We start from the raw sequence: 24,724 nt of genomic DNA on the forward strand, positions 1-24,724 counted from the left end.
TCCCACCAATATGTTGATTTCAAATGCTTTGTATCTAACCCAACTATCCACTTAAACAAGTACACATCCGCAAGATATAGATAACTTTAAACACATAGTTTCTTTTTTCTCTGACTTAAATCTCCGAAGTGTTCGGTCATTGATTTTTTAAAAAAATGATCTCTGCAAATCTATCTTTATGGGAGAGTTTTTAATTGGGGAACGAGTGAATATTGCTACAACCCCTCATTTGTTTGTAAAGAAGAAAAATTCTGTTTTGGTTAAATTTTTTTTTTTAAATCGAGACTGCCGAGCTACTGAAATAAAAAACATTTTCCAGGAACTCCTTTTTCTCTGTTCGTGCTCAAAAGTTAAGAGTATTCCCCCCCCCCCCCTTTTGCACACTGCTGATTTGCTCCACCTAAAGGTTAGTGCATCCATTGCTGGAGAACCATAAAATATTTTCCTTTGCCTAATTCCACTCCCCGCCCCCGTCCTCCGCGCAGTTTTTCCTTCCTAACTCGATTCTAAAGTGCACTTTTGTTTGGACCCTCCCCCCCATGTGGGGTCTCCTAGGCCCTACCCGGGCTCCCACTCCAAACTCAGTTGCCAGCCCCCCTTTTCTCCTCCTCTCCTAATTTGCATAGTCTTCCTAAAACCATTCCTTTTCCCCTGTACACTTACATATACTCTCGGCCTCTCACACTCAGTCCTAGTCCGTCTTTCCCTGTCCCTCCCTCTCTCCTCCTTCTCCTCTCCTCCCTCCCTCTTTCTCCTTCTTCCAGTCCCCCTATCTCTCTTTCTCTCCTTCCCTCCCTCTTTCCCTCCCTCCCTCTTGGTTGCCAGAAAGGATCATTGTTAGTTTCTCTAGCTCTTTCCCCCTCCCAGCGCTGTTTATTTATGCACACGTAACCCGGTTTGGCCCCGCCCCCTCCTGCATCTCATTAAGGGGCTAGTGTGTTTCTCTCTCCCTGTCAATAATCTAGGCTCCCAGACTTCTCCGTTTCTCCGGATTTCGATCCCCCTTTTTCTATCTGTCAATCAGCGCCGCCTTTGAACTGAAAAGCTCTCAGTCTAACTTCAACTCACTCAAATCCGAGCGGCACGAGCTCCTTCTATATCTACGGCTCCCCCCTCCCTTTCGCTCTTTATATCTGACTTGTTGTTGTTGGTGTGTTTTTTTACCCCCTTTTTTATTTATTATTTTTTTTGCACATTGATCGGATCCTTGGGAGAGAGAGAAAAAAGGAACCCAAACTCACGCGTGCAGAAGGAGAAGAGATTTCCCCCCCCTTCCCCTCCCCTCCTCCCTCTTTTCCCCTCCCCAGGAGAAAAAGACCCCAAATCAAAAACTTCACCTTGGACTCCTTTTTCTTGCAATTTTTTTTGGCAAAACTTTTTTTTTTGTGGTTTTTTTTCCCCCGTTTTCCCCCCTTTATTTTTCTTCCAAAATTGCTGCTGGTGGGTGAAAAAAATGCCGCAGCTGAACGGCGGTGGAGGAGATGACCTAGGCGCCAACGATGAGCTGATCTCCTTCAAAGACGAAGGGGAGCAGGAGGAAAAAATCTCGGAGAACTCCTCGGCCGAGAGGGATTTAGCTGATGTCAAATCGTCCCTAGTCAATGAATCAGAAACGAATCAAAACAGCTCCTCAGATTCCGAGGTAAGGCGAACCCCTCGGGCTGGTGGGGTTTAATCTATTTCCTTGGCTTGGCAAATGTTTTTTAAAAAATGGATGGGAGGGGGTCAGTAGAGTAGATTGCATCGCTCTGGTTGTTGTTTGTGGGTTTCTTCCATTGCAAAAACTTGTAACACTTTTTTTCTCTCCCCTTTTAATACCCCCCATTTGTTGTTCTCTCTCCCCTCTCCGTTCTATTATCCTCGCCCTCCCCACCAACACCCATTCGAAAGGCGGAAAGACGGCCCCCGCCTCGATCCGAAAGTTTCCGAGATAAATCCAGAGAAAGTTTAGAAGAAGGTGAGTACCCCCCAAATGAGTGAAATTACCCCCAAAGCAATCTCTTCCCTTCCCCTTTCCCTCCTCCTCCCTCCCACCAAGAATCCCCCCTTCTTGAACCCAAATCCTGTTTTGCAGAACTCGCTGGCTGCCTTGATCCAGCTGTGCGCTGGTCCAGCTGTGTAGCCGTGCAACTTTGGGACACTTTCTAAAAAGTTTTCTCTCTTTTTTTCTGTCCTCCCTGTTCCCTTTCTCTCGCTCCCCCGCCATGTTAGCCGCGAAGAGGCAAGATGGAGGGTTGTTTAAGGGGCCACCGTACCCTGGTTATCCCTTCATTATGATACCCGACTTGACTAGCCCGTACCTCCCCAACGGATCCCTCTCTCCGACAGCAAGAACAGTAAGTGACATTTTTATTCTTGTAAATTCCCTCCCTCCTCCTTCGCTTTAGAGTCACGACCTCGAAGGGTCCCTGCATGTAGCCCCTTCTCTTCCTTTCCCTCCCCCTCCCTCCTCCTTCTCCCCCCTCCTCTCTCCTCCCCTCCCCTCCTCTCCCCTCCCCTTCACCAGCTATTGCAAGGCTGCCAGAAACTTTCCAAACTTTTCTGCCTTTTGTGGACTGGGATTTGTTTGCCCTTCGCCATGTTGTTGCTTTCAGTTTGGTGCCTCGTTTGTTTTCGAAACCTTCCTTTCAAACCAAGGCTTAAAAAAAATAAGATCAGTAACTTTTGCGCTCTGATTTTTTTTGTTTGTTTCTTTTCCTTGGGAAGATTGCTGTGATCACTGGCTCTCTCTCTCTCTCTCTCTCTCTCTCTCTCTCTCTCTCTCTTTCTCTCGTCTTTCCCCGTTTAACCATTTCGCTGCTGCAGAAAGCCCTCTGGTGACTGATTTAGCGAAACCGCCAAACTGAGTTGCTTGCTAGATAGTATCTTTCCTATTAGGCAATGGACTTTACCAAAGGAGAGCCCCATGCGCTAGAAGGGGACCTTGGCTTTTTCTGAAGGATTTCTATTTATTTATCCTCTCGAGTATTGTTAGTATTACACCTTCCCTCTCTCTACCCTCCCCCCCCTCATCCCTTGCAAGGTCAGGCTTCATCGACTTGTCTCTGCAAACTTGGTGGCCCTGAGGCTGCTTGCTGACTCTTGGCTCGGCTTTCAAACCTCTGGGCCGAGGGAAGCACTGCCACAGTGGGCCGGCAGCGCAGAGTAGAAGGGAACTTGGCATCGCCCTGTGCCTCCCGTCCCCTCAGGCCATGCGGCTGTGGGGGTCGAGGTGGGAGGCCGGGGTGAGGATGGGGCTGAGGGAGGCTTGCTGATCGCGTCCTTTACTTGTGTGCCGCTCGTTTTGTCTCCTCTCCGGGACTTAAGGAGAGTCTAAATACTTCGAGGGATTTTTAAAAATGATACACAACTGAGAAAAGCCTAGAAAGATCTGTTTGGTGACTGAGGCGGGGCAGTGAGGTTCAGTTCTGGAGAGTGCTGAATAAGGATCCTCCTCAACTTTGGGGCCACGAGGAAGGAAGAGCCGGGCTTCCCGGTGCCTTCTGTCAGCTTCCTGCAGTGTGCATACACTCCCACCCGATCTCCTGCGATGCCACTGACATTTTTGTTTTTAAGAATAGTTCCCTCCCTTTTCATCCTTGCCCACTCTTCTCTCTTCCTCTCCTTCCTCCCTTAACTCCCCTAAAAAAAAAAAATCTCACCCCACCCGGGGCCTGGCTTGCCAACCCCCTGGAGAGAACAAAACGTTAATACGTGTTTGTGAATGCTTCCCCCCCCCCCCCCCCCCCTGTTGTTTCACCTTCCCGGGGTCGCCTAGCTTCCCCCCACCCCCACCTCGTGCCTGTGTTATTTACACTTTTTTTTTTTTTTGGTAACTCGAGATAGCAGTTTGAAATAATCCATCCACTGTTTAGCAGCCGTGGAATCGGTGTTAATGGCCGAGGTCTTGCAGAAATTGAATCTTATCATCTACAAGTGTTTTATAGAATTAAAATATTAACCATCAGGTTTGACTTGTTTGTGATTTTTTTAAACCACTAGAAAATAGTAGGGGCATGGTTGGAAATGAGAAATAGTTACCTTCTCTTTCTCTGTCTCTCCCCACATCTCCCCCCCTCCCCACTCGCTTGCATGGGAAGCTAAGAGGACGCGTCTGTGGCTGACTTCCTCTTAGATGGCATCTAAAAGCCTGCTCTGCTCCTTAAAGATGCATGGGAGCTAGAGTGACTGCTTATGCACTGTAGTGATTGGAGTTCTGAGGGGAAGCATAGATTGATTACTTTGTCTTTTCCTTAGAAGCTTCTGTGTATGGGGTTCTTTACTTGTGAGCCTTGGGATCAAAACCTGATGGTTTGTGACTAGCCAGAAGGAAACAAAATATTACAGTGTAACCTTAACAGGGACTGTTCCTATTCCCTTCTACTCGAATTTGAGAGTTTCTGGGAAAGGGTAGTTATTTTTCCATTTAAAAATTCTTGTTTGAGTGGCACTTACTTGAGAGTGATTAAAACTAAGGGAGAAGTTCGAGACGCTGAATTTTGGCATGGTGGCCTTTTTTTCTTTCTCTCTTTCTTTATTTCACAAATATAGCTGCAACTCAGTATAGATTTTTTTTTAAACTTGGAAGTGGAAATTTTCCAGTAGTTAAAAAATAAGGCAAATCTTGATCATCAGATTATTATTTTGCCCTGTGTTAAAAATGACTCCCTAAGATTAGTCCTTTTGTGGGAATTAAGAGGTACAGAAAAACTTCTAGCTATTTTATTGTTGACATAGCAGGTGGCATTGTAGTGTGACATCACATGGAGCCTAAAAAAGACTGCTTTGTACTCAATAGGCAATTTTTGTATTTGCATCTCAAACACCAATACTTCTCTCCTGGTATTTACCACTTTTCCCCCTGCACTAAGCATACCTTATTAATTTAATTTTTAATTGTGGGCTTCCTGGAATTGAAGTTATTTATTTAGGCCCAAAAGCTGAATAATTTAGATTAAATCGAGATAGCTGCTCTGTGGCATCCTGGTCTCCTGACACCTTCTATCTGAGGTACCAGCTTTGAATTCCAGATTTGCTGCAGGGAGGAATATGGAGAGAGGAGACAGCAGACTTTTCAGTGACCATCAGAAATTTGTATTGGCCTTATGCAGTTTGGGGTTTTGGTTTTTGAGAGCAAGGTGAAAAGACAAATTAGCAATGTGTACCTTCCTCATTTCTTAGGCCTTATTGGTGCTAGGATTTCTGTTACTTTTGAGTCTACCTGGAAGCAGCTGCTTGCCGCTCAGAAGCAAACTCCCAAGAACCCTGATTTCTGCTTTTCTGTTTAAGAATGTAAAGAATTAAGGAGTATCATTAAACCAGCTTATGATGAATAATACATTATCTCAAGAATAATACTTTAATTGCTGAAGACTCCATAAAGCTTGATAGTAATAATTTTATTTTAAAACGACAAAAATTTCTGCATAACATTAATTTACCCTTTGATACAGTAATGTAAATGGCTTTTAAGAGTACAGATTCAAATAGAGACATGCATTAAGAAGAGGGCTAGTTAACTAGATAGGAAGTGATCTAGCTGCAGATAGTAGAATTTTGGTTACATTTGTATATTAGGGATAAAAGGAAACTGTTTCCATTTTAAAGTTGAAAATGAAACAAGGGACTTTTACGAGCCATTGTCATTGGTACTTGCAAACAGCAGAGAAGATTTGTGGGGGTCACGATTTCCAAGAGGTCTTTGCTTATTTAAAGCTTACCTGTTAGGGTTTTTGCAGCTTCCATCATCCAAAGTTATTTATTTTCTAAGTGATCTGTTTGCTACTAGATAGGAAACGCAAGCAACATCTCAAATGCATTTTTAAAAATTTGGAATCGTTCATTTCAGCAAAAGCAAGGGCAACCTAATCACTTGGATGCCTTTTTTAGCTAAGAAACTTTTTCTTTACAGATATAGGAAAAGTGGATGTTTCCCAGAGCAGAAGCCCAAGGCGAAAGCTTTGAGGCCAGGAGTGTGAAGGGTTAATGGTGGTCCTCCTTTCCCTCCCCCCCAGCCCACCCCCCTTCTTTCCCTCTGATTGTTTTGACAACAGTTTTCAAAGTGTGACATTCCAAGCCCCTACATAACAATGTAATATTACTGTAATTACACAGGTCATTACATTTTAAATAGAGAACAATAAAATGCTTATCGCCCCTGAAAAAGAACAGGTGTTCTTGCCCTTCTTTGGCATTTATGCTAATTGTTTTTCATCTCCTTCAGAAATATTTATGACCAGCCTGTTTTGATTTCAATCTCAATATATTGGTATTAATTCTTTGCTAATCTTTATTGAGTTTTAGGTTTCATATCTACTGTATAGATTATGGTTTCCATAGTAGCTCGTTAGTTTAACGAAGTAGATACAGCCAAACATGTCAGTGACTTGCGTTTTCTTTAATTTCTAAAATGGTGTGCAGTGATGAATTTATGAAGACTTGAATTGAAGTTTAGGAGGAGGATGTTTGGGGGAAACTTTTGCCTGCCCGAGGGAGGGAGGGGGCTTCCTGGGCCATCTCCAGTTCAGACTGGCTTCCGTGGCCGTGGCAGACAGGCTAGCCTCTGTTCCTTTCCACCTGGATTTTAATGTCTTTGGACTTCATTGACAGTGCTATTGTAGTCGGTGAATTTTGTGAGTGGGCTGGGGAAAAGTTGCTGTAAAGTTTGAGAGAGCTTGCAAACCAAATAATGCGGCACTGTGAGTGAGCAGGATAATTGGACCCCTGCACTTCATTAAAAATAATATTTGCCCTAGAAATTGCACATTTTAAGAGCTGCACCAGGTCGATCTTTGCCTTTAGAATTACAGTAGAGGCCTTTCGAGGGAGTTTCCTGAATGCCTTCATACATTCCAGGGGCTCCCTTTTAGTTGGGACGTGTTAACACCAAATGCATCGATTTCTTGGTTTTGGGGAGGGCAGGGGTATTACCCATGGAACTCCGATTCCACACTGGCAGCATGTAAACTGGAAGGTCTCTAAAAGGATTTTACGTTTTGTCAGATGTTTCACAACAGGGCCCCCAAATCATATTAAAAATGCAGTGTAGAGAAAACAGAGCAGCTGTGCATTTTTGTGTGGACGTGTGTTTTTGAACCATGACTAAAACTCAGAGGACCTTTTCCCAGCTGTCTGGAAGTTATGTGGAAGTTGGATTATTGGCAGTTAAGTATGAGACAACCTGGATTTAGCAAATGCTCTCTCCTACACAGGAAGTAGATGACATTATATGGGGGAAGGGAAAGAGAGAGGCCCAGGCAGCTTCAGGCAGAGAAACAGGCTAGGAGGGAATTTGCCTTTTTTTTTTTTTAAACTATGGTGTTAAGGAATAAATAAACATTTTCAAATGCAGCATGGGGCATTTTTCAGAGTATCTAGGTGTGTGCATATATATGGGGGGGGGAGAATCAGACAATATTGGGAGCCACGTTTTTAACTATTCGGAGGAAACTTTTTTTTAGAGTTTTTAGAAAGGGTGGGGGAGGGAGGATTTCAAAGTTCTCTGGCCCTTTGGAGGGTAGGGGAGCCTGGGTTTTTCTTAGTGGCAAATATGTAAGCAAACCTTAAACTTTGACTTTTAATTGGGCACGTTTGTTTGGCTAATTTTACAACCAAAAGCTAACTTGCACCTCACCAGGGCTGCTGAAAGAAATGTGCCCCAGTCATTTGCTGGCAAGAGCCACTGGGTCATAAATCCGCAGGGTTTATTTACAGCCTATAACACTTATGAATGTTAAGATATTTGACGCCACGCTGGCCTTATAATATCCAAGGTCCGTAGACACTGGCAGTGGGTCAAATTTCTTTCACTAATTATAAGCAATGAGATGGGAAGGGGGAATGTCACAAAGCTTTCTTCCTTCATCCTCTTCCCCCAATCTCACCTCCCAAATCTGAGTCTCTGGGTACCCACCCTTCTCACTTTATGTTGATACTGCCCTTACGCTTAGGGTTAACACTTTCAGGCCTGAGAATTCGAGCAGGGACTGAAAACAATGCAGTTTTAAAAACAAAGTTGCTACAGGTTTCTTCATCTCATCTTTAGAGAACAACACTGCCTGTATTGTGGAGTGTGTGTGTTGATACCAAACCAACAAAATATTTCCCAGAATACTTAAAGAAACCTGATACGGGGAACTGCTCTTTAATTTATTGATGTACCACTGAGCTGGAAAGGGAGAAAACACAAACACAGGGCACCAGTTAACATCTTGAGATATTGAGCTTTTTTTTTTTTTTTTTGAGGGGGCTCGGGGGAGGGGGAGCTGATTAAAAAGCCTTGGGAACCTAGACTAAGGGAAGAAGCTAGGCTTATTTGAGGGTGGGAAGATAGGGGAAGACTGGGGGCGGGGAAGAGAACCGGTGTCTGGGGGCTGGAGTATGCTGAAAAATCCAGACCGGGGGGAGAATAATGTGAGGAGAGAGATTACAAACTTAGGGGAAAGCATATTTGTACTACAGATTCAGCTGGAGGTTAGGGATCCAAGGACTGCCTCTTGAGAGTCAGGAATCCATGGTGGTAGTGAAGGACATAAGGGAGGGAGGGAGGATGAGAAAAACTACTGCTTTGCTCACTCTCTCTCGATAACCTAATATGTCTAATGAAATCATTGTTTAAAATAATAGGCGCAGGTTTAGCATTGGAGTGGATCAGTATAAAAGGGGTATGGACTTCCAGATTTTAATTTCTGTAAAAAGCAAAATCTTTCTATTTCTGACATCCTCCTACATTGCCTCACATATTGATCACAGATAGGAAAACAGGAAGACCGGAGAAAGAAGAGTCAGAGTGAGAGGACTGATTTTTTTTTTTTTTGTCTATGAAATTGTGTGCAAGTCATAGACGTTGAAGGAGGTCAGGAACGTGATGGGCCCTGTCATTTGGGGCTGTTCTCCCTCCCCCAAAACCAAACAAGTCTGGGAGGGTTTAATTTCCTAATCAGTGGAATCCTGAAACTTACTAGCCCTCAGGGACAGAAAGGAATCCCTTAACAGGACTTTATGAATATGGTGCTGTGTGGGACCTTTGAACAGGTTATCTATCAGCAGTGGTGTTTTTCAGATTTCCCTTGATATTTTTTTCTTCCTTTGGCTCATCTAATTTTACATGGATAATTCAATCTGTCATATCTCATTCTTTTGTCTTAGAGATCCCCAAGCTGCCTAATGAGGAGCAAGGGGATTCACCCAAGTCACTTGGGCATCCATGACTGAATCAGCCCTGAATGAGTTAAACTGCTTGCTAAAGTTTGGCATCATGAAAATAAATTTGAGGCCTGGTAGGCATTACCAGGGCACAGCACATTCACAGAGCTTAATTAGTGCATACTGTAATTGTCCATGCTTTGCCAGGAAGAGTCATGTTCAGAAGTGGAGTCCTCCTTCTGCAGTCTTCAGTTTTAAACTGATAAATCACTCGCATATTTGTGCAGTGATACAAATGGAGCTAAGACCTCTCCCATCTCAACATGTGGTAAATTGTAAAGTCAATGAATTGCAGATGTAGGCTACAGTGAGATTCTCTAAGAAAATGCAGAATGAATGGGAAAGAGTGATGCTATAAATATTTACGGAGAAGATAACTAGATTCCTCCATGCTGGGCCAATTATGATGCACTAAATATATTAGCAAAAAAAAAATGTTTTAAAATCTAGAAGATATATGCAGGTCTTTGGGTGGGTTGATTTGTTTTGGAAAGTGAAATAAAAGGCATCGTTTTTTTATTTTCATTTCACTTTTATGAAGCCTGAATCACAATGGAATGCTGAGGGAAATACACATGAAGCCCACATTAATGCAAATTAATTCGTTATGAGTTGCCGCACAGTGACTGCTAAGTGAAGTAATAATGATTGGGCATCATTTTATGACTGTTAGTGTAGCAACTTTTAATGAAAAATGCTGTGTTAGGAACATGTCTCAGCGTAGCAGCCCCCGTATGTTTATCTCTGGTGGAAATGTGTTTACTACAAGCCCCGGAGACTGGATTTGGTTTACTCTCTGCAATTTCAGAAATGGTTGATTTTTACATTTTGGTGTCGGGAAGAAAAATATTACTCTCTTCTGTGATGATGATAGAAATTTTGAGTTGTACGTCAGCATATCCAAGCAGAGAATCAACTCTTTTAAAAGACTGCAGCCCTAAATTGAAAAACAGTGAATGTGATTGGTGTTTGTTGCCCGCCTTCCCCACTCTAGAGAGAACTTTCTTGTAGAGTTCTTTCTGTCATACCCTCCCCCTTCATTTTTTCTTAGAGGATTTTTGTCTCTGGCTACCTTGCAAGTCAATACTTCTTTCTCTTATGTGAGTAGGTGGATTTGTATGGAAGCTGTAAAAGTTAATGATTGTTCTCTGACTCATAGCTGATGGTTTCAGGTTGAGGAAAAGGAAAAAAAAGTTAATGAGGGTAAATAGACATTTGCTGAAACAACTAGACAGTGGGAAAGATTGTCTCCTTCCATAGACATGTATTTTGTTGTAGCAGAATGACTGACTGAAGGGATATAGCCCTTCAATTCAGAAAGGGAAGCTTTTGTGAAGTTGTTTTTTTTGGAGGCCCTGAATATTCAGCTTTTATAGGGCTTTGCAGGAACATTTAAACCCATGTCCCTGCCAGTTGATACTGGTTTGCTGTCACCGTGGAAGCTCCAGGTCCCCTACCACTGCTTTGTAAAAAGGAAGGCAGTAACCCAAACTTTGTTCTCTGACACAACAGCCTTAGCACCTGTGGAGACCCGGGGCCCCACCCACTCTGGCCCTGTGGGTGTCCATGTGTCCCAAAGCATGGCACACCTAAGACATAAGAGAAGGGTTTACGTAAATCTGCCTGTTTGCTATCTTTTGGGCTAATGATATAGAAATGGGAGAACCCCAACAAGTCCCCTAGTCACTTGGGGGGAGGAGGAAAAAAAGAGGAGGGTGACTAAAGAAATAGTTCTTGAGAAATAGATGAAATAGTTTCCCAGGAAATCAAATTATAAGTATTTTTTTTAAATAGGATCTGGAGCATAGGGTTTTGTTTGTTTTTATTTTTTTTTTTGAACTAGAGGAGGGGGGAAGGGTTGGTGGAATAAACCCAAAATCAGCCCATTAAAAAAATAGACTCTGTTGAGCCAAGTAAGGCCCAAGTCCAGTGTCCAGCCCAATCCTTTCCAGTTCCATGTGTGATGAACATCCTGAAAAGTAAACTGAAAGACACTGAAAATTGAGTTGTGGAAATATCTAGGATAGGGAGAGGTGTGTGTGTGTGTGTGTGTATGTGCACGTGCGTGTGTGTGTGTGTGTGTATGTGTGTGTGTATATCTGTGTGTGTGTTTAAGAATCCATTACTGTTGAGTGAGGTTCTGCCCTTCTGGGCCCTGTATTTAGTCTAGCTGGTTCTGAAAGAAATGTTTTCCAAACATGGATCCGGTGGTCACTGTCTTCTTTTTCCTTGACCATCCACGAAGCCTCTGGATATCATTTTAGTGTGACCTTCTCAACATAAGGCATCTTAGAAAGTGAGGCTGATTCAGATGAAATGAAGAGAAATTGAGAAATTACAGGGTACAGTAATTCCTTAAAAAGGTTAGTGGGAAGAGTTGTGTATATAGGGAGTCAGGAGATTTGGATTTTAGTCTCTGCTTTGTCCCAAATTCCCCATGTGACCTTGAAGCCACTTTTGCTTTTGGGGCCTCAGTTTCCTTATCCGTTGAATGAGGGATATGGTGATTGCCAATGTTCCTTGTACTTCTGATAGTCTCTAGTTGCATGAAATGGTGATTTATTCATTGCTAGATCACATGACATGCAAAGTCCCACCCTTCTATTCTCTTTCTGGTCTCTACTAGTCCTGCTCTGGGATATGGAAAACCTCCTGGGGACCACTGTGAAGAGTTATGTCTGGGTGAGCTAAAAGGAGCTCGGAATAGGTGAAGTATATTACCTTAGAAAGCAACTCAGGAAAATATACTAATCTTTGTTGAGTGGTACTACTTAATTATAAGGAGTTCAAAGTCCCTTTGGGGTTCCTGTTTCATGAGTGCTTGGGACACCCCTGGAAGGCAGGTCCATGGAGAATAACATTGCTTTTATTTTATAGATGGCAAAATGAAGGGGTTAGGATGTTAAATGAGGTGTTCCAGGTCACAGAGAAGGGCAGTTGCAGCAAGTTAGTAACGTTGGAACTAGTTATCTGGCCTTGGAGCTTATAACGTTCCCTTGGTTCAGCCATGATTCCTGAATGTTTTGTTAATGGGTTTATTAACCTCCTCCCCATCATCCAAAAAAATGAAAAGAGGTAACCACTACTTGTTCCCTTCTTTCTCATGGCATTTTAGGGAGGGTATAAATTATTATTCCATGTTAGGGTGCCAAGATTTTACTGGGTACTTTTAGTTTATCTTTGTCTTAAAAAGCCAGAATAGATGGAACAAGGCATCTTTGTGTTACAGGGGAAAGGAAAGCAGTTAAACTGTGTGTATATAAGAAAAGTACATTAAGGGGAAGAGGGAGGGGAAACAGAGAAGGAATAAGGACATCTCAAGTCCTTTTCTTTAACTAGTAAACGTCTTCAGCAACAGTCACAGGCTGTTCGCAAAGACAAGTTGAACTCTAGAGAATGACTTCCTTGTGTTGTGTGTTTGTGAGCAGGCTCTGGCTTTTCTGTCTTGGTCCTGGCCCATGGGGGGAGAGTTATCCTTGCCCTGCAGTGCTGAAAACTACGACTTAGTTTGCACGGAGTTGGTCTCTCTCTGGTCGTAGCCACTTTTGGAGTTTCTGGCCACAGTTAAAAACAAAGCTTTCACCTTCATTTCAACACTCGTGGGATATGTTGTTGTCCAGCCAGTGATGAAAATGAAGATTTAAAATGGAACTGGACAAGGAAGAAGATTGAATTTGGATTATCCACAGTTTTCATTCATTTATTTGGAAGACTGTGATTCTTTGAATGCTTTTTTTTCCCCAAGACATATACTTAGTTATCAGGTGTCCATTCAATTTTAATTGACAATATAAGATTCCTGTGGTTACCCCGAGTACAGATTGCCTAAGGGCTCTACAGGGTTTGTGGGAAGAAAAGCTTGGACAAGTTTCCATTAAGCTCTGAATCAGGCAATTGGAAAAGAGGAGAATAAAACAGGCTGAAAAGAGGGACAACTTGTTAGTGTTGCATTCTCTGCTTAGAAGGAGAAACCTCTTTTACACAAGAGCGGTTCTCAGGCCAAGAATTTCAAACTCGCAGAGAAACCTGTCCAGAACACAAAAGTTGTTTGAACGCGATGCAGAATTGTCACAGTAATTAGGGCAATCTCCGCTCACTGACTGGCAGTCTGTGTAAAAAGGACAGGGGATAAAGGGTCCAAATTCATCTTTCTCTTTTACTGATTCACTTTTGATGAACTGCTGGGGAGTGTGTGGGGGGCCACATTTTCAACTGCTCATCATTAAATTCTTTGTTTTAGAGGAACCTGGTTGATTTCTCAGTCTTGAGAAGCTGTAGAGATTCTTTCTTTATTTGGATCCTATTTTTACCTTCGGTTGCTTTTTCTGTGTTGGAGAAGTTGGTGCAGTAAATGGAGGCAGTGATTTTTAAAGCCTGCGGGAGGAGGGGACCTGTATTTCTATGGCTGCACTTCAGTTGGGAGGGACAAATGAGTTTATTTCAAAGTCACTTGTATCCTAAAAACAGTCACTTGCAGCCAATAAAAGGACCACTGTTATACACTCAGAGCAGTGCAGGATTCAGCTGAAATGTTGGATTTTATCATGACTGTGTAGAGTATCTTCAGAAGCTGGAGTGTGTGTGTGTGTGTGTGTGTGTGTGTGTGTGTGTTCAAAACTGGATGAGCTGCTTGATTGTTCTTACAATGATCGAGATGCAGATTACTTGGTTTAAATCCCATTTAAAACCTCAGTTATGCCTTTCTTGAAGCAATATAGAAGTCAGATGTGACTGAGTTTTGGATAAAGTGGATTCTGTAAGAGCTCTGGCTATGACAAGTGACTCTATGATCCCCCAACCATTGCGCATATAGGGTGATTTAGAGTATGTGGTCAGCTATCCCTGGGGCCCTCTGCTGCTGTCGGTATAAAAGAAATTGTAACCAGTTACTGTCTTAGAATGAGAGTGAAATTATTGGAGGAAATTACATTTGGGTGAAGTTTTCTGCTTCTCTTTAAGTCAGCGTACCTGGGTTCTCTAGCTGCTTCCCTGGAAAGATGGACATACTTCAGGCCAAATTAACCCTTTATAATTTAGATATGGTGGGAGGTTTGCAGAAGAGTCAATCAAAGAAATTTGAAGATTGAATTGGGACTGTGAATGGAGGAGCCAGTGACCAGCATTCTCTCATTGGCTAAAGAAAACAGAATCACTGGCCAGCAAAACTTATGGCCACTTTTTTAGGCTGTGACATTGCTAAGTGGAGAGTGGGATACCATTGGGCAGCCTGTAGAGGGAGAATCAGGAGAGTTCCAGTATGTGGTTATCTTAATGGAATGCATGATAAACTGGGTAACCCTCTCATCACAACTCATCTGATGCCCCAGAAATAGATTTGTTATTAGTAGCTTTTTTTTTCCTTAAATAAGCAGGGGTTGAGTACCAAAAATCTGGGCTTCTACCTGTTGCAGATTCCTAAGCATCTTATGTTCCTTCCTTTCCCCTATATGTTATAATTCTAATAATTCCTTAGCAGCACACACTGTTAATTTTTCTTCAGCATCACTCACAATACACTGGCTTTCTTTATGTCTTAATGGGCATCAGTTTTTCTTTTCTCATGTCATTGATTCTCACTCTTCCCCCCCCTTTTGCTTATTGAATAGCCTTTTTTTTAACTCCCCCCTTCGATTATTATGATCATCTTATCCATAGCAACAAATAAAAAGCCACGCGTCTTCCTTGAATGCCAAGGCTGTAGTCCAATCTAGGAAGGTTTGTCTGCTGTTCATAAACTGCTTAAGATGTTTTCTTGTAGTTTGTGACATAAGCAGAATGCTTTGATTTGGTTTTTTTCACAGCTCCATATTCAGTCGGGGAGCACACATTACTCTGCGTACAAAACGATTGAACACCAGATTGCAATTCAGGTAGGAAATTCAAGTGAACCTGAAGCTTGAGCTGTCAATACATAGGTCGTGTGTGTGTGGTTCCCCCCCTAAACTATAATATTATTATTGATTAATTCTTTGGGGAGGGGGAGGCAAATAAGAAACAGGGGTTGGAGGGATTGAGGGGAAATGTGAAAATAATTTAAAGATGTCTGGAAGAACCAGCTATTGTCAAATCAATTATTTTGAGTTCCCAGTTCACATGGAAGGGTGTAGCCCCTAGAGAGGAAACTGTTTTGCATAGGGAAGGACCTTGGACAGGGTGAGTAACAGGCAGCCAAAAAGGCAATGTGGCAAATGAGGGGGGAATGAGAAGAGGTTGTGTCCTAGCCAGCTGCTTGTTTCCGGTGGCTCAAAATCATGTTAAGTGGTGCTAAGAATATCGCTTTTGACCTGATTGTCTCGAAATGTTGATTTATATGTGACCTATTGATATATGAAACTAAACGTGCTAGAAGGAGGAGAGGGACAGATCCCAGCTTCTGTTGAGAGGTCCTATTTCCTGCTCATGTAGTATGACTGTTCTCTTAAATTCAAAGGCTGAACCAATCAAAGACTCATATAGACCAAGAGAGCAGAATTCATGCCAAAAGAACAGGGCTGTAGTGCGAGAAAGCCAACTAATAAGGTTTTCAGTCCGTCTGTCGTGCTTGGTGAAATGAGCCCTTGAAGAAAGGATATGCTCAAGAATAATTTTACATCTTCCTCCCACCACCAATAACAACAACTAACTTTGAACACTGAGATTTAACTCTTTCCTTCCATTGAGGAATTAAAATATTGTAGGGATTTTAAAGCCTGGCTACAGATTCTTTTCTTCCAAATTAATTTGTTTTTGCAACATAATTTTAAAAATATTCTTCTATTTCTTCTCTTCTTTTCTGAAGGTTGGCCACTGCTAACCTTGTAGATAATATTACGTGTCCAGATAGGCAGGATGGAGATCGAGAGTAACAGTTGCATCTTGTAGCAGGATTCATTTTTAACTGAACCAGATAGTCAGTAAATCAGCCTTGCAAATAGCCACTTGCCCAAGGTGAAGTTGGAATTATGTTGGAGTGGTAAATAAAGAACGTTGATTACATCTGTTTTCACTGCCTCTGTATCCCTGAGGCTACCTAGGCCAGCAAACTTACTTATTTTATGTGTGTTTCTGGGTTCCTAAGATTTTTTGGTACTTATTTGCAAGGCTACAATAAATTGTCTTCCTTTGATCATTTCCACTGTGCTGTGGTGCTGATGTTAAGTGTTTGTATTTTAGGGGGAAGAGAGACTTTACTTTTGCTTTTTGAAAACGTTTTCAGGCTAGGGCATCTTGAGTCCTAAGGTATTGTTGTCCTTACTGGACAACCTGCTTAGAATCTTTGAGATCAGTAAGTTCTGTAGAAAATGGAGTAGGTAAATGTCTTAGAGATTTTTCCTGCTTGAATAGAGAGGTTCTTTGTGTTTATTAATAGAGTGGTACGTATTAGTGTAGGGGCAGAAGCTATGACTTGAGGGAATTAAGAAACTTGAGTTCTTGTGCCAGAACTGCCAATAAGTTGTGTGACCTTGGGCAAGTCATTTCCTATTCTTTACGATAGTTTCCATGTTCATAAATTGAGGTCCCTTCTAGTTTATGTTGAGGTTTGGGGAAAGCGTTCCAGATTATAGTTCAGGAAGGATTGGTTGAATTCTGGAAGAGTAATCCAAACCACAAATCTTAATGGGATATATGAAGTAGATTCTATGACCTGGAAGAGTGTAAGGCTTCTCTGAAAATCTTGTTGCCTTTGATGTTGCAATTGTTTCCGCTAGTTAAATAGCAGCGTGATCTCTGTCAGAATGTGGAGGTCTGCTGGGCCTCTGTGATGGAAGACCAACCCAGCTGTTGGATCTTTACACCTTTTCCCGAAGTGCCCCTTGTTAGGTTAGATAGTCATTCCCTCCAGACTACCTGGCCCTGAAAGCCATGTGAAGATAGTGCTCAGGACGAGGATGGAGTAAATTACAGAGCTCGTTGTTCAGAGAAGTGAAACCATCAATATTCCTTCACGAACAGGTAGTATTGTTCTCCTCTGCTTCTGTTTGTGAAGGCTGCATGCCCGTGTGGACAAACAGACATTTTGTTAGATGTGTAGCCCTAGAATGCTTTCAGTATTCATTATCCTTCCAGACCCTTGCTAGACCAGACTGAAGTTGATAAAGCCAAATGTCACCCATTGTCATTTAGTTTGATCCTCAAAGAACAAATGACTAGTCTGATCAACGATGAAAAAAAATGAGGAAATTTTTCTTTTTTAAAAAAGTGGATGAAATAAAATTTTCTGAGTATCGGGGTTGAATTTAAGTGGCCAGTTTTGATTGGGGGAGAGAGTTCTGTTGCTTTGATCCCATTTTAAATGATGAAAAATTTCTCTCATTTTTTTTTTTGCGGGGGGGCTGCCTTTCAGTATATAAAAGCAAAGCATTTCTATAGCCAGAATTTCTGTCCTGGAGCTTCAACTATTTAAAAATACCATATGAGAGCCAACTTTAGCATCAGGAGGACCGGGACTTAAATACTGTTTTTGACATACACTAGATCCATGAGACCCTGGACAAGTCACTTAACTTCCCGTTGTCCTGAGCAGTTCTCTAAGATTATAAGTAACAGACTGAGTTGCCAGTCTTCATTTGTGGAGAGAGTTGCCACACCAAGAGTTTCCTTCATTGATAAAATTACAAGACTGGAACATCTCCCCTCCACCCCGCAACCCCCCTTCCCACCTGAACTGATCCCAGTCCTATCGCTTTCCTCAGCTGTATCCTAAAATAACCCAGGGCAGCATGACACTGTACATCACATGAGATTCATGTCCCCTTCCACTCCTCCTGCCCTTTTGCTGCTCTCTCTGCACCAGCCAAGTTTACAATTTATATGAATGACATGAGGATGATTCTATACATGTGTCATGTTCTTATAAAAGGTTTGGACACTATCAGTTGCTATGTTGGGATCATTCCCTCTTAATATCCTTCTTGCTTACTTTCAGTTTTAAAAGCTAAAAATAGCATGGAAGTCCCAAATCTAACTCCATGAATAATCATTACTCCCCTTGCCAAATCCAAGTAGAACAGTACGAGGTTTTTTTTTTGTTTTTTTTTTTTTAAGAACATTCAATCTACTAGCCAGGCTTTCTTTTTTTTAAGTGAGACTAGAACCCCTCTTTTCAAGTATTCTTATGTATACTCGTTAACATAATTGTTTCCATGTTTCAGAGTTGAGTTAGACGTGAAAAGCGATAAATTGGCTCTGAGATTATGAGAGAACAAGGCCACTTTTGGTCTTTTCTCATGGTGATCAGTGTCCTGGAGAAGATGGAGCCATAGCATGGTCGGGACTTTAGAAATCATTCCTTGCAGTGTTTCTTGTACTGCTTTGGCCATAGGAAGCTTGGAGGATTGGAATAGAATGTAAGAAACCATAAAGTAGTGGTTGAGGCTATAGAGCCCCTGAGGATGAAACATTGGAGACATTCTTTGGCTCCAAATGGTGGAAATTGGAGTTACTTTAATATAGGAAAAAAACCCATAGGTAATAAGTATTTTTGGCACAAATGTGTATATATATTTTAATGTGCTAAGTAGGAATTATATGCACCATAGCATAAATGATATCTTGAAGTATGTGTGTGCATATAATCCCTCTTCACATCTCAACACTCCCACCCCCCAAATACACAAACAAAAAAAAACCAAACAAAACCCATCAACATGTTTTCTAACAACCCAGTTTGGGAGAAGCTGATCTAGACCAGCCCCCTCATCAAATGAGGAAATGAAGCCCCCAGTAAAAAAGTCAGTTACTGCTTAACCAAGGTCACACAGCTGGTGAGTGACAGATTTTGGGCTAAATTCTATTCTCCCTTGATTTTGTGATTTCTATCATACTCCCAAGTCCTTGACCCACCTTTTAATTCTTTTGGCATAGTCCAGCATTTTGGAGCTGGACCTTTACTATAGTTCCTCTATAGACCCTCAGCAGCTTCAGTCCAGTAAGTTTGGTTATACCCGTGTTAGGTGGGTAAAAATGAATAGGCTGACTGGCCTTTCCTCTCTTGTAGAAGTTCTGCAGCTGATTTAGACAAATGTTTGTGCTTCTCTAATGCCTCCCTGGAGGGATCTCTTCCAACACTTCACAACCCATCATTATTCCAACCCTAATAGCAGTGCTGCAATCAAGGTCAAGGCCTCCAGATAATTTTCCACTTGGTTTCCAGAAGGGCTATCACTGAAGCAATTACGTTTTTGTTTTATGAGTACTTTGGCCAAACATTGGTATTTTAACACCAGATCACACGTGCTTACCCACGTAGACCTTCTTGGGTTGTTTTCCTTTTGTGAAGATGTGAAATTATGTGTGTATACAAGTCAACTTGGGGAGCATCCAGAAGAAATGGACCATTTTATTTGTTTATACAGCTGAGTTTCAGAGAATTTCCAGTGGGTGCTGCACTACCCTCTTCCCCTCACTCTTTCAGGTCCTTATCAGACTTTTACAAAGTCATATCTTAGTCTTACCTTGTGATTTCTTCCCCTGTGACTGTGCGTGGGCTCTGCCTACATGGGCTGATTTCCAGGTGCTGTTGAGTGTGTTGGGGGTTGAAGAAGAAGGGCTAGGACTATAAAGGATCCTCTAATGTTCATGATCTTTGTGGACTCCTAAACCAGGAGGTGGCTAAAGGTTCAAGAAGTTCCAGAACTCCATAGCCCTTTAGCCTCTATACCCTGGAGCTCCTCCCCTTCCCATCATCTCCTCCCCCTCCCCCATTGACTTGAGATCTTGCTCCAGATGAAGGTAGTAGCCACAAGTGAAATGTGGGGGAGAGGAGTTAGAGAGAAAGAGTCTTCAGTTTCACTCAGATGGGGGAGAGTTGTTCCTGGCATTTGGAGGACTTTAAGGCTCTACATCCTAGAGAAGTGGGGTTTGACCTCTTCCTGTGTGCCCTGGAGATAGGAGGAGGATGGGTAGGTTAGGCATTGCTTGTTCCTTCAGGGATAGTCTTCAGAGCCTTAAAGACTTGTGCACCTTCCCATTTGATTTGGATCAGGTGTTTTAATACTTTAGGATTTCAAACTAGGATTACCCCCTCCTTGCCAAAAATAATGTGCAGACTTCTCCCTCCCCTCCACCCCCATTTACCCACTGGGTTGTATTCCACAAGATCAATTGTCAGTTATTTGGAACTTGGAACACATTTTCCTCATAGAAACAATGTTCTGCATAGTGGTTAGGTCCTCAGGCTAGCCCATAAAGGACCCCTTATGTGCCCTGAGTACAGCACCTGAAAGTACATATAGATCTGCACAAATTCTCAGTACAAGAGAACCTAAGGATAACTTGTAATGAACAGTGGTAACAACATCCCTATGGGGAAAGGTACTTATTGTTTGAACTTGGGATTCCAGGAACACCTCTCCCCCTACCTGGGTGAAGCTGGAGCAAGTTCTCAAGTCAGTGGGGGAGGGGGTGGAGACGATGGTCAAGGGGAGGAGCTCCAGGGTACAGAGGCTAAAGGGATGTGGAGTTCTAGAACTTCTTGAACCGTTAGCCAGCTCCTGATGCCCCCCACTCCCACTTTCTTTTCTTCTTTGAGCCCCATGCATTGACCTCCCTGCTTCCTTTGCCTCTAATGACCAATTTTCCTTCTATCCATGCCCCCACTGCTGAGTAGGAGATTTTGAGGTCTTCAAAGAGGCTTTACAACTCACAAAAAAAAAAAAAAGAAAAAGAGAAGAAATAGATAGGAATTGAATAAACTCACCTTTCTACCTTTTCTACTCCTCCACGTTTTTCTACTTTCTCCAATTTCCTCCTCTTCATCTCTCCTTTTTTAATTTAGATCTTGAAATGAAAGGTAAAAGTTCTACATGGGTGCTAATGGTGCTTCTTTGTACACAAAGGATTAGAAGAAGATTGAATTACATTTCAGAAGAAAATGGTTATCCTGAGTGTTAACACAATCCTCCCCCCCAATCTTTTCAATATTATGTTTTTCTTATATACTCAGCATAGTTTGATTTACATTATGATTATTTGTGTACCCTTTATAGATGGTAAGTTCCTTGAGGGCAGGAAGCATGTCTTATTTATAAATTGTTTTCTCTTAGCAAATGACATAATATTTTGTGCTTTATAGGTATGCGTAATACATGTTTGAATGAATGAATGTACAAGAGAGAATAGTAATTTGTTATACTGATTAGTAGTATTATACTAATTAGTATTATAATGATTTAGAAGGGGAAAGTCATTTCCCCATCCTCAGCAAACACTGAGCACCTAATATATGTCCAAAATCCTGTGCCTTGTTGCTAAGGGAAGGATGAAGAGGAATAAGATATGATCTCTGTCTTCAAGAAACTTGCAATTTAATAGGGAAACCAAGTCATTCACATGATGGTTTAGGTCTGTTTGTTCTGTAGCTTTTTAGCGATGATGCAGAACCAGGCAGGCAGGTTTGCAATGCCAGAGGAAGGGCCAAGTCACAGTGGGGGAAGAGGGAGTAACTCTTGGACAGTTTCCATGGTCTTGGGAGCCAGAGGCCATGCTTGAGAATTTATCATATTCACTGTCAGCATAGAATTAAATATAACGGGGACTGAGACTCTTCTTGAATAGTATTTCCTGTAGGTTGACTGCAGGGCTGACTCTCAGCAGATGGCAAGATTATGAAACTAAGGAATAGTTCCATTTCTGAGCTCAAGCTCTAGGATAAACTATTTTGATTTAGACATTCAGCACAGACTTAGGACTGTGTGACCATGTCGTCAGTATGTAGCATTGCCCCATTTAGTCTGCGTCAGTGCCACTGATCAAAAATGAATGTTTGGAACGCAGTAGAAGAATCTAGTGTGGCTGTTTTTAAGTAGCTTCTACTCCCATAGACCTGAAGGCAGTTAAAGTAAGAAGAGACCAAAAAAATCATCTATTCCCTCATTTTAAGAGGGGTATCTGAAGTCCAGAGAGGGGAAATGACTTATATGAGGTTATACAACCACTTGGTAGAAGATTTAGGACCCCAGGTCATGTGACCCACAGTTCTTTGCTTTGCTATCTGATCCTCATGCTTTTTGAGCAAAAGAAGATCCATCTACTTAAGCAAGTCGATGGATAGAAACAGAGGCAGGACTAGAATTCATGTCTTGCTTAAGTCAGATCTCATTTCCTTGTTCTTGGGTGGAAGCCCCCCTGTAAGTACCAATGCTAACTGTGTTGCCCACATCAGATGGATCAGTCTAACAAATTTTTAGCTTTTCATCGAAATTGTTGAACAGATTACAGATGCCTGTATCAATTCAGATGCTGGCATGCACCTTAAGCATTTATAACGAAACCTTTCAGACTATTTTTGAAAGAAATTATCCAACTTAGTTTGCAAGTGGACTGATAATACAGAAGTCAGGTTGCCTTTGATTTTTATAATAACTGAAACTTAGGGGATGCCGAGGTGCTAGAATTGTGCTATGATGATAATAGGATGTTTATAGATAGGAAATATATTACTGTTTGTGAATAGGAAAATTTGCCCAGGTGTGCATCAACATACCCCATGTGATCATGGCCAGAGGCAGTGTGGTCCATTGAAAATGACTGAATCCAAAGTGATTTTTCCTCTGACCTTTGTAGAAGACCTCTTTGGCTTTAATTTCTTCATCAGTAAAACAAAAGGACTGGATTAGATGCTTTGTATAGTCTCTTCCAGCTCCACATCTATGACTACATGATCCTATTAGCTCAGTCAATTAGAATAATTTTAGAAAATTTTTAAATAAATGCTTTATTTCTTGTTATTGTGAATTTAACAAACATGAGTAAATATGAACATTTCTTTATACCAGGAAGAACATGAAACTAAATCTCTCATATAAAACATGTTTTTTGAAAATATATAATATGTTGAGTATATTCACTTTTGGAACATAGTTCCAAATGTGATCATGTGCATTATTGGCTGGTCAATTTACTATTATTAATTAGTAAGTTGACATGCGGCGTTTTAAGGTTTAGAAAACTCTCATTTAATACCCACAAAAACCTTGGACCACAGGGATTGTTATGATTACCATTTTACAGATGAGGCACCTTAAGGCCTCCTGGGGTCAGATGACCTGTTTATAATCACCCTGCTAGTGTCTGTAGTTTGAGTCCGTCCCTTTCCTGACTAAGTCAAGCCCATATTCCATATCACAAGACCTCTACACATAAGAACAGGTAGCATTTGTACAGGGTTTATGTAGGGCTTTAAGATTTTCAGAGTTTTTCTCTATATCCTAGAAACACATACCCAGTACTGGAAACATTAATAACAGGCCAATAGCATTGCCTTTGTCTAAGAAAGCTAGGATAATTATTATTTTTATGCTGGTGATCATGCAAGGGCACTTGAGTATCAGAATGCATCCCCTCCTATTTGCATACTATTTTCTCCTAGCAAAAAAAAACCCCAATCTTAATTAAATTTTATTGGCAACTGTCTTCATGGTTATTATGTACTATTTAAGTCTCACTTCCTGATGCCTCAGTGTGTCCTGGATTCTACCCAGTTTCTTGAAGGCTATGGCCACAGAGACTGTGGGATATCACCCTGTTGGAAAGTCTTTGAGTACAAGCCAGGGGATGGACTTCATGTCTGATCTCTGAGGACTGACCTTGCTTGATTTGGAGAGGCTCCACTGCTCTCAAAGACTCTCTCCTAAGTTGCAGATTGCTTTGAGTTGGTCTTAGTATAGTGAGTGATGAATGCCATTCATTGAGAAAGGGCCTGACTCCTTGAAATACTGAAGAAGTATATTGTTTTAGGAGAGCCACTATGGTGTAGTAGGAAGGTCTTGAATTTTGGCAGCAGAGGACTTTGGTTTGATTTTGGCCTCTGCTACTTGCTGCCTGCAGGTAAGTCACAATCTCTCTGGGCCTCAATCCCATCAGAAGTAAAATGAAATTAAACTTTATATCATCACAAAGGTTTCCTACACTTTTAAATCCTGCCATCTTTCCCACTAGACCAGAGGTTCTTAACCTTTTTGTATGTGTGTCATGGTCCTTTTTGAAAGCCTGTTGAAACCTATGAACTTCTCAAAATAATATTTTTAAAATGCATACATACATACAAAGGAAACAAAGTATCTGAAATATGGTTAAGCATATTACAAGGGAAACACTCTCACAGAGCCAGGTTAATAGCCCCTGCACTGTACTGTAAGCTTCTTGAGGGCAGGACATTCTGGTTGTTCAGTCATTTTACTCATGTCCCACTCTTTGTGACCCCATTTTGGGTTTTCTTGGCAAAGATTCTGGAGTGGTTTGTCATTTCCTTCTCCCTCTCATTTTCCAGATGAAGAAATGAGGCAAACAGGGATAAGTGACTTGCCCAGGGTCAAACATCTAGTAGAAGTCTGAGGTCGGATTTGAACTGGAGCCTTCCTGACTCCCCAGAGCTCTATTTACTGGGCCACCTAGTTGTCCCTAAGAGCAGGAAGCGATTTCTTTTTGCATAACACAATATCTAGGGAGCCTGACATGTTGGAGGCAATCAGTACAAATGCTGAGTAAAGGAATGCATTATTCTTTGTTGAGTGAATAAATGAATGTGTCTCCTTAGTATATAACACTTTAAACTTCGAGAAGG

At 41.7% G+C, this 24,724-nt stretch overlaps 1 protein-coding gene across 43 annotated transcripts in view; it reads left to right on the forward strand.

Moving 5' to 3' along the window:
- Positions 1-658: 658 nt before the first annotated feature.
- TCF7L2 (transcription factor 7 like 2) overlaps positions 659-24,724 on the forward strand; it is a 235,416-nt gene continuing 211,350 nt past the window's right edge. For 26 of the 43 annotated variants that reach the window (XM_072622737.1, XM_072622552.1, XM_072622558.1 and 23 more), the window contains exons 1-4: positions 693-1,642; positions 1,891-1,957; positions 2,212-2,336; positions 14,985-15,053. In XM_072622737.1, coding sequence (XP_072478838.1) covers positions 1,454-1,642; positions 1,891-1,957; positions 2,212-2,336; positions 14,985-15,053 — 450 coding nt within the window. In that variant the 5' untranslated portion in view covers positions 693-1,453. Of the gene's footprint in view, positions 1,643-1,890; positions 1,958-2,211; positions 2,337-14,984; positions 15,054-24,724 lie in introns of all 43 variants that reach the window. The other 17 variants (XM_072622650.1, XM_072622679.1, XM_072622746.1 and 14 more) reach the window with 1 other exon arrangement.

The sequence above is a fragment of the Notamacropus eugenii genome, chromosome 1, assembly GCF_028372415.1.
Source record: "Notamacropus eugenii isolate mMacEug1 chromosome 1, mMacEug1.pri_v2, whole genome shotgun sequence".
Classification (NCBI taxonomy): domain Eukaryota; kingdom Metazoa; phylum Chordata; class Mammalia; order Diprotodontia; family Macropodidae; genus Notamacropus; species Notamacropus eugenii.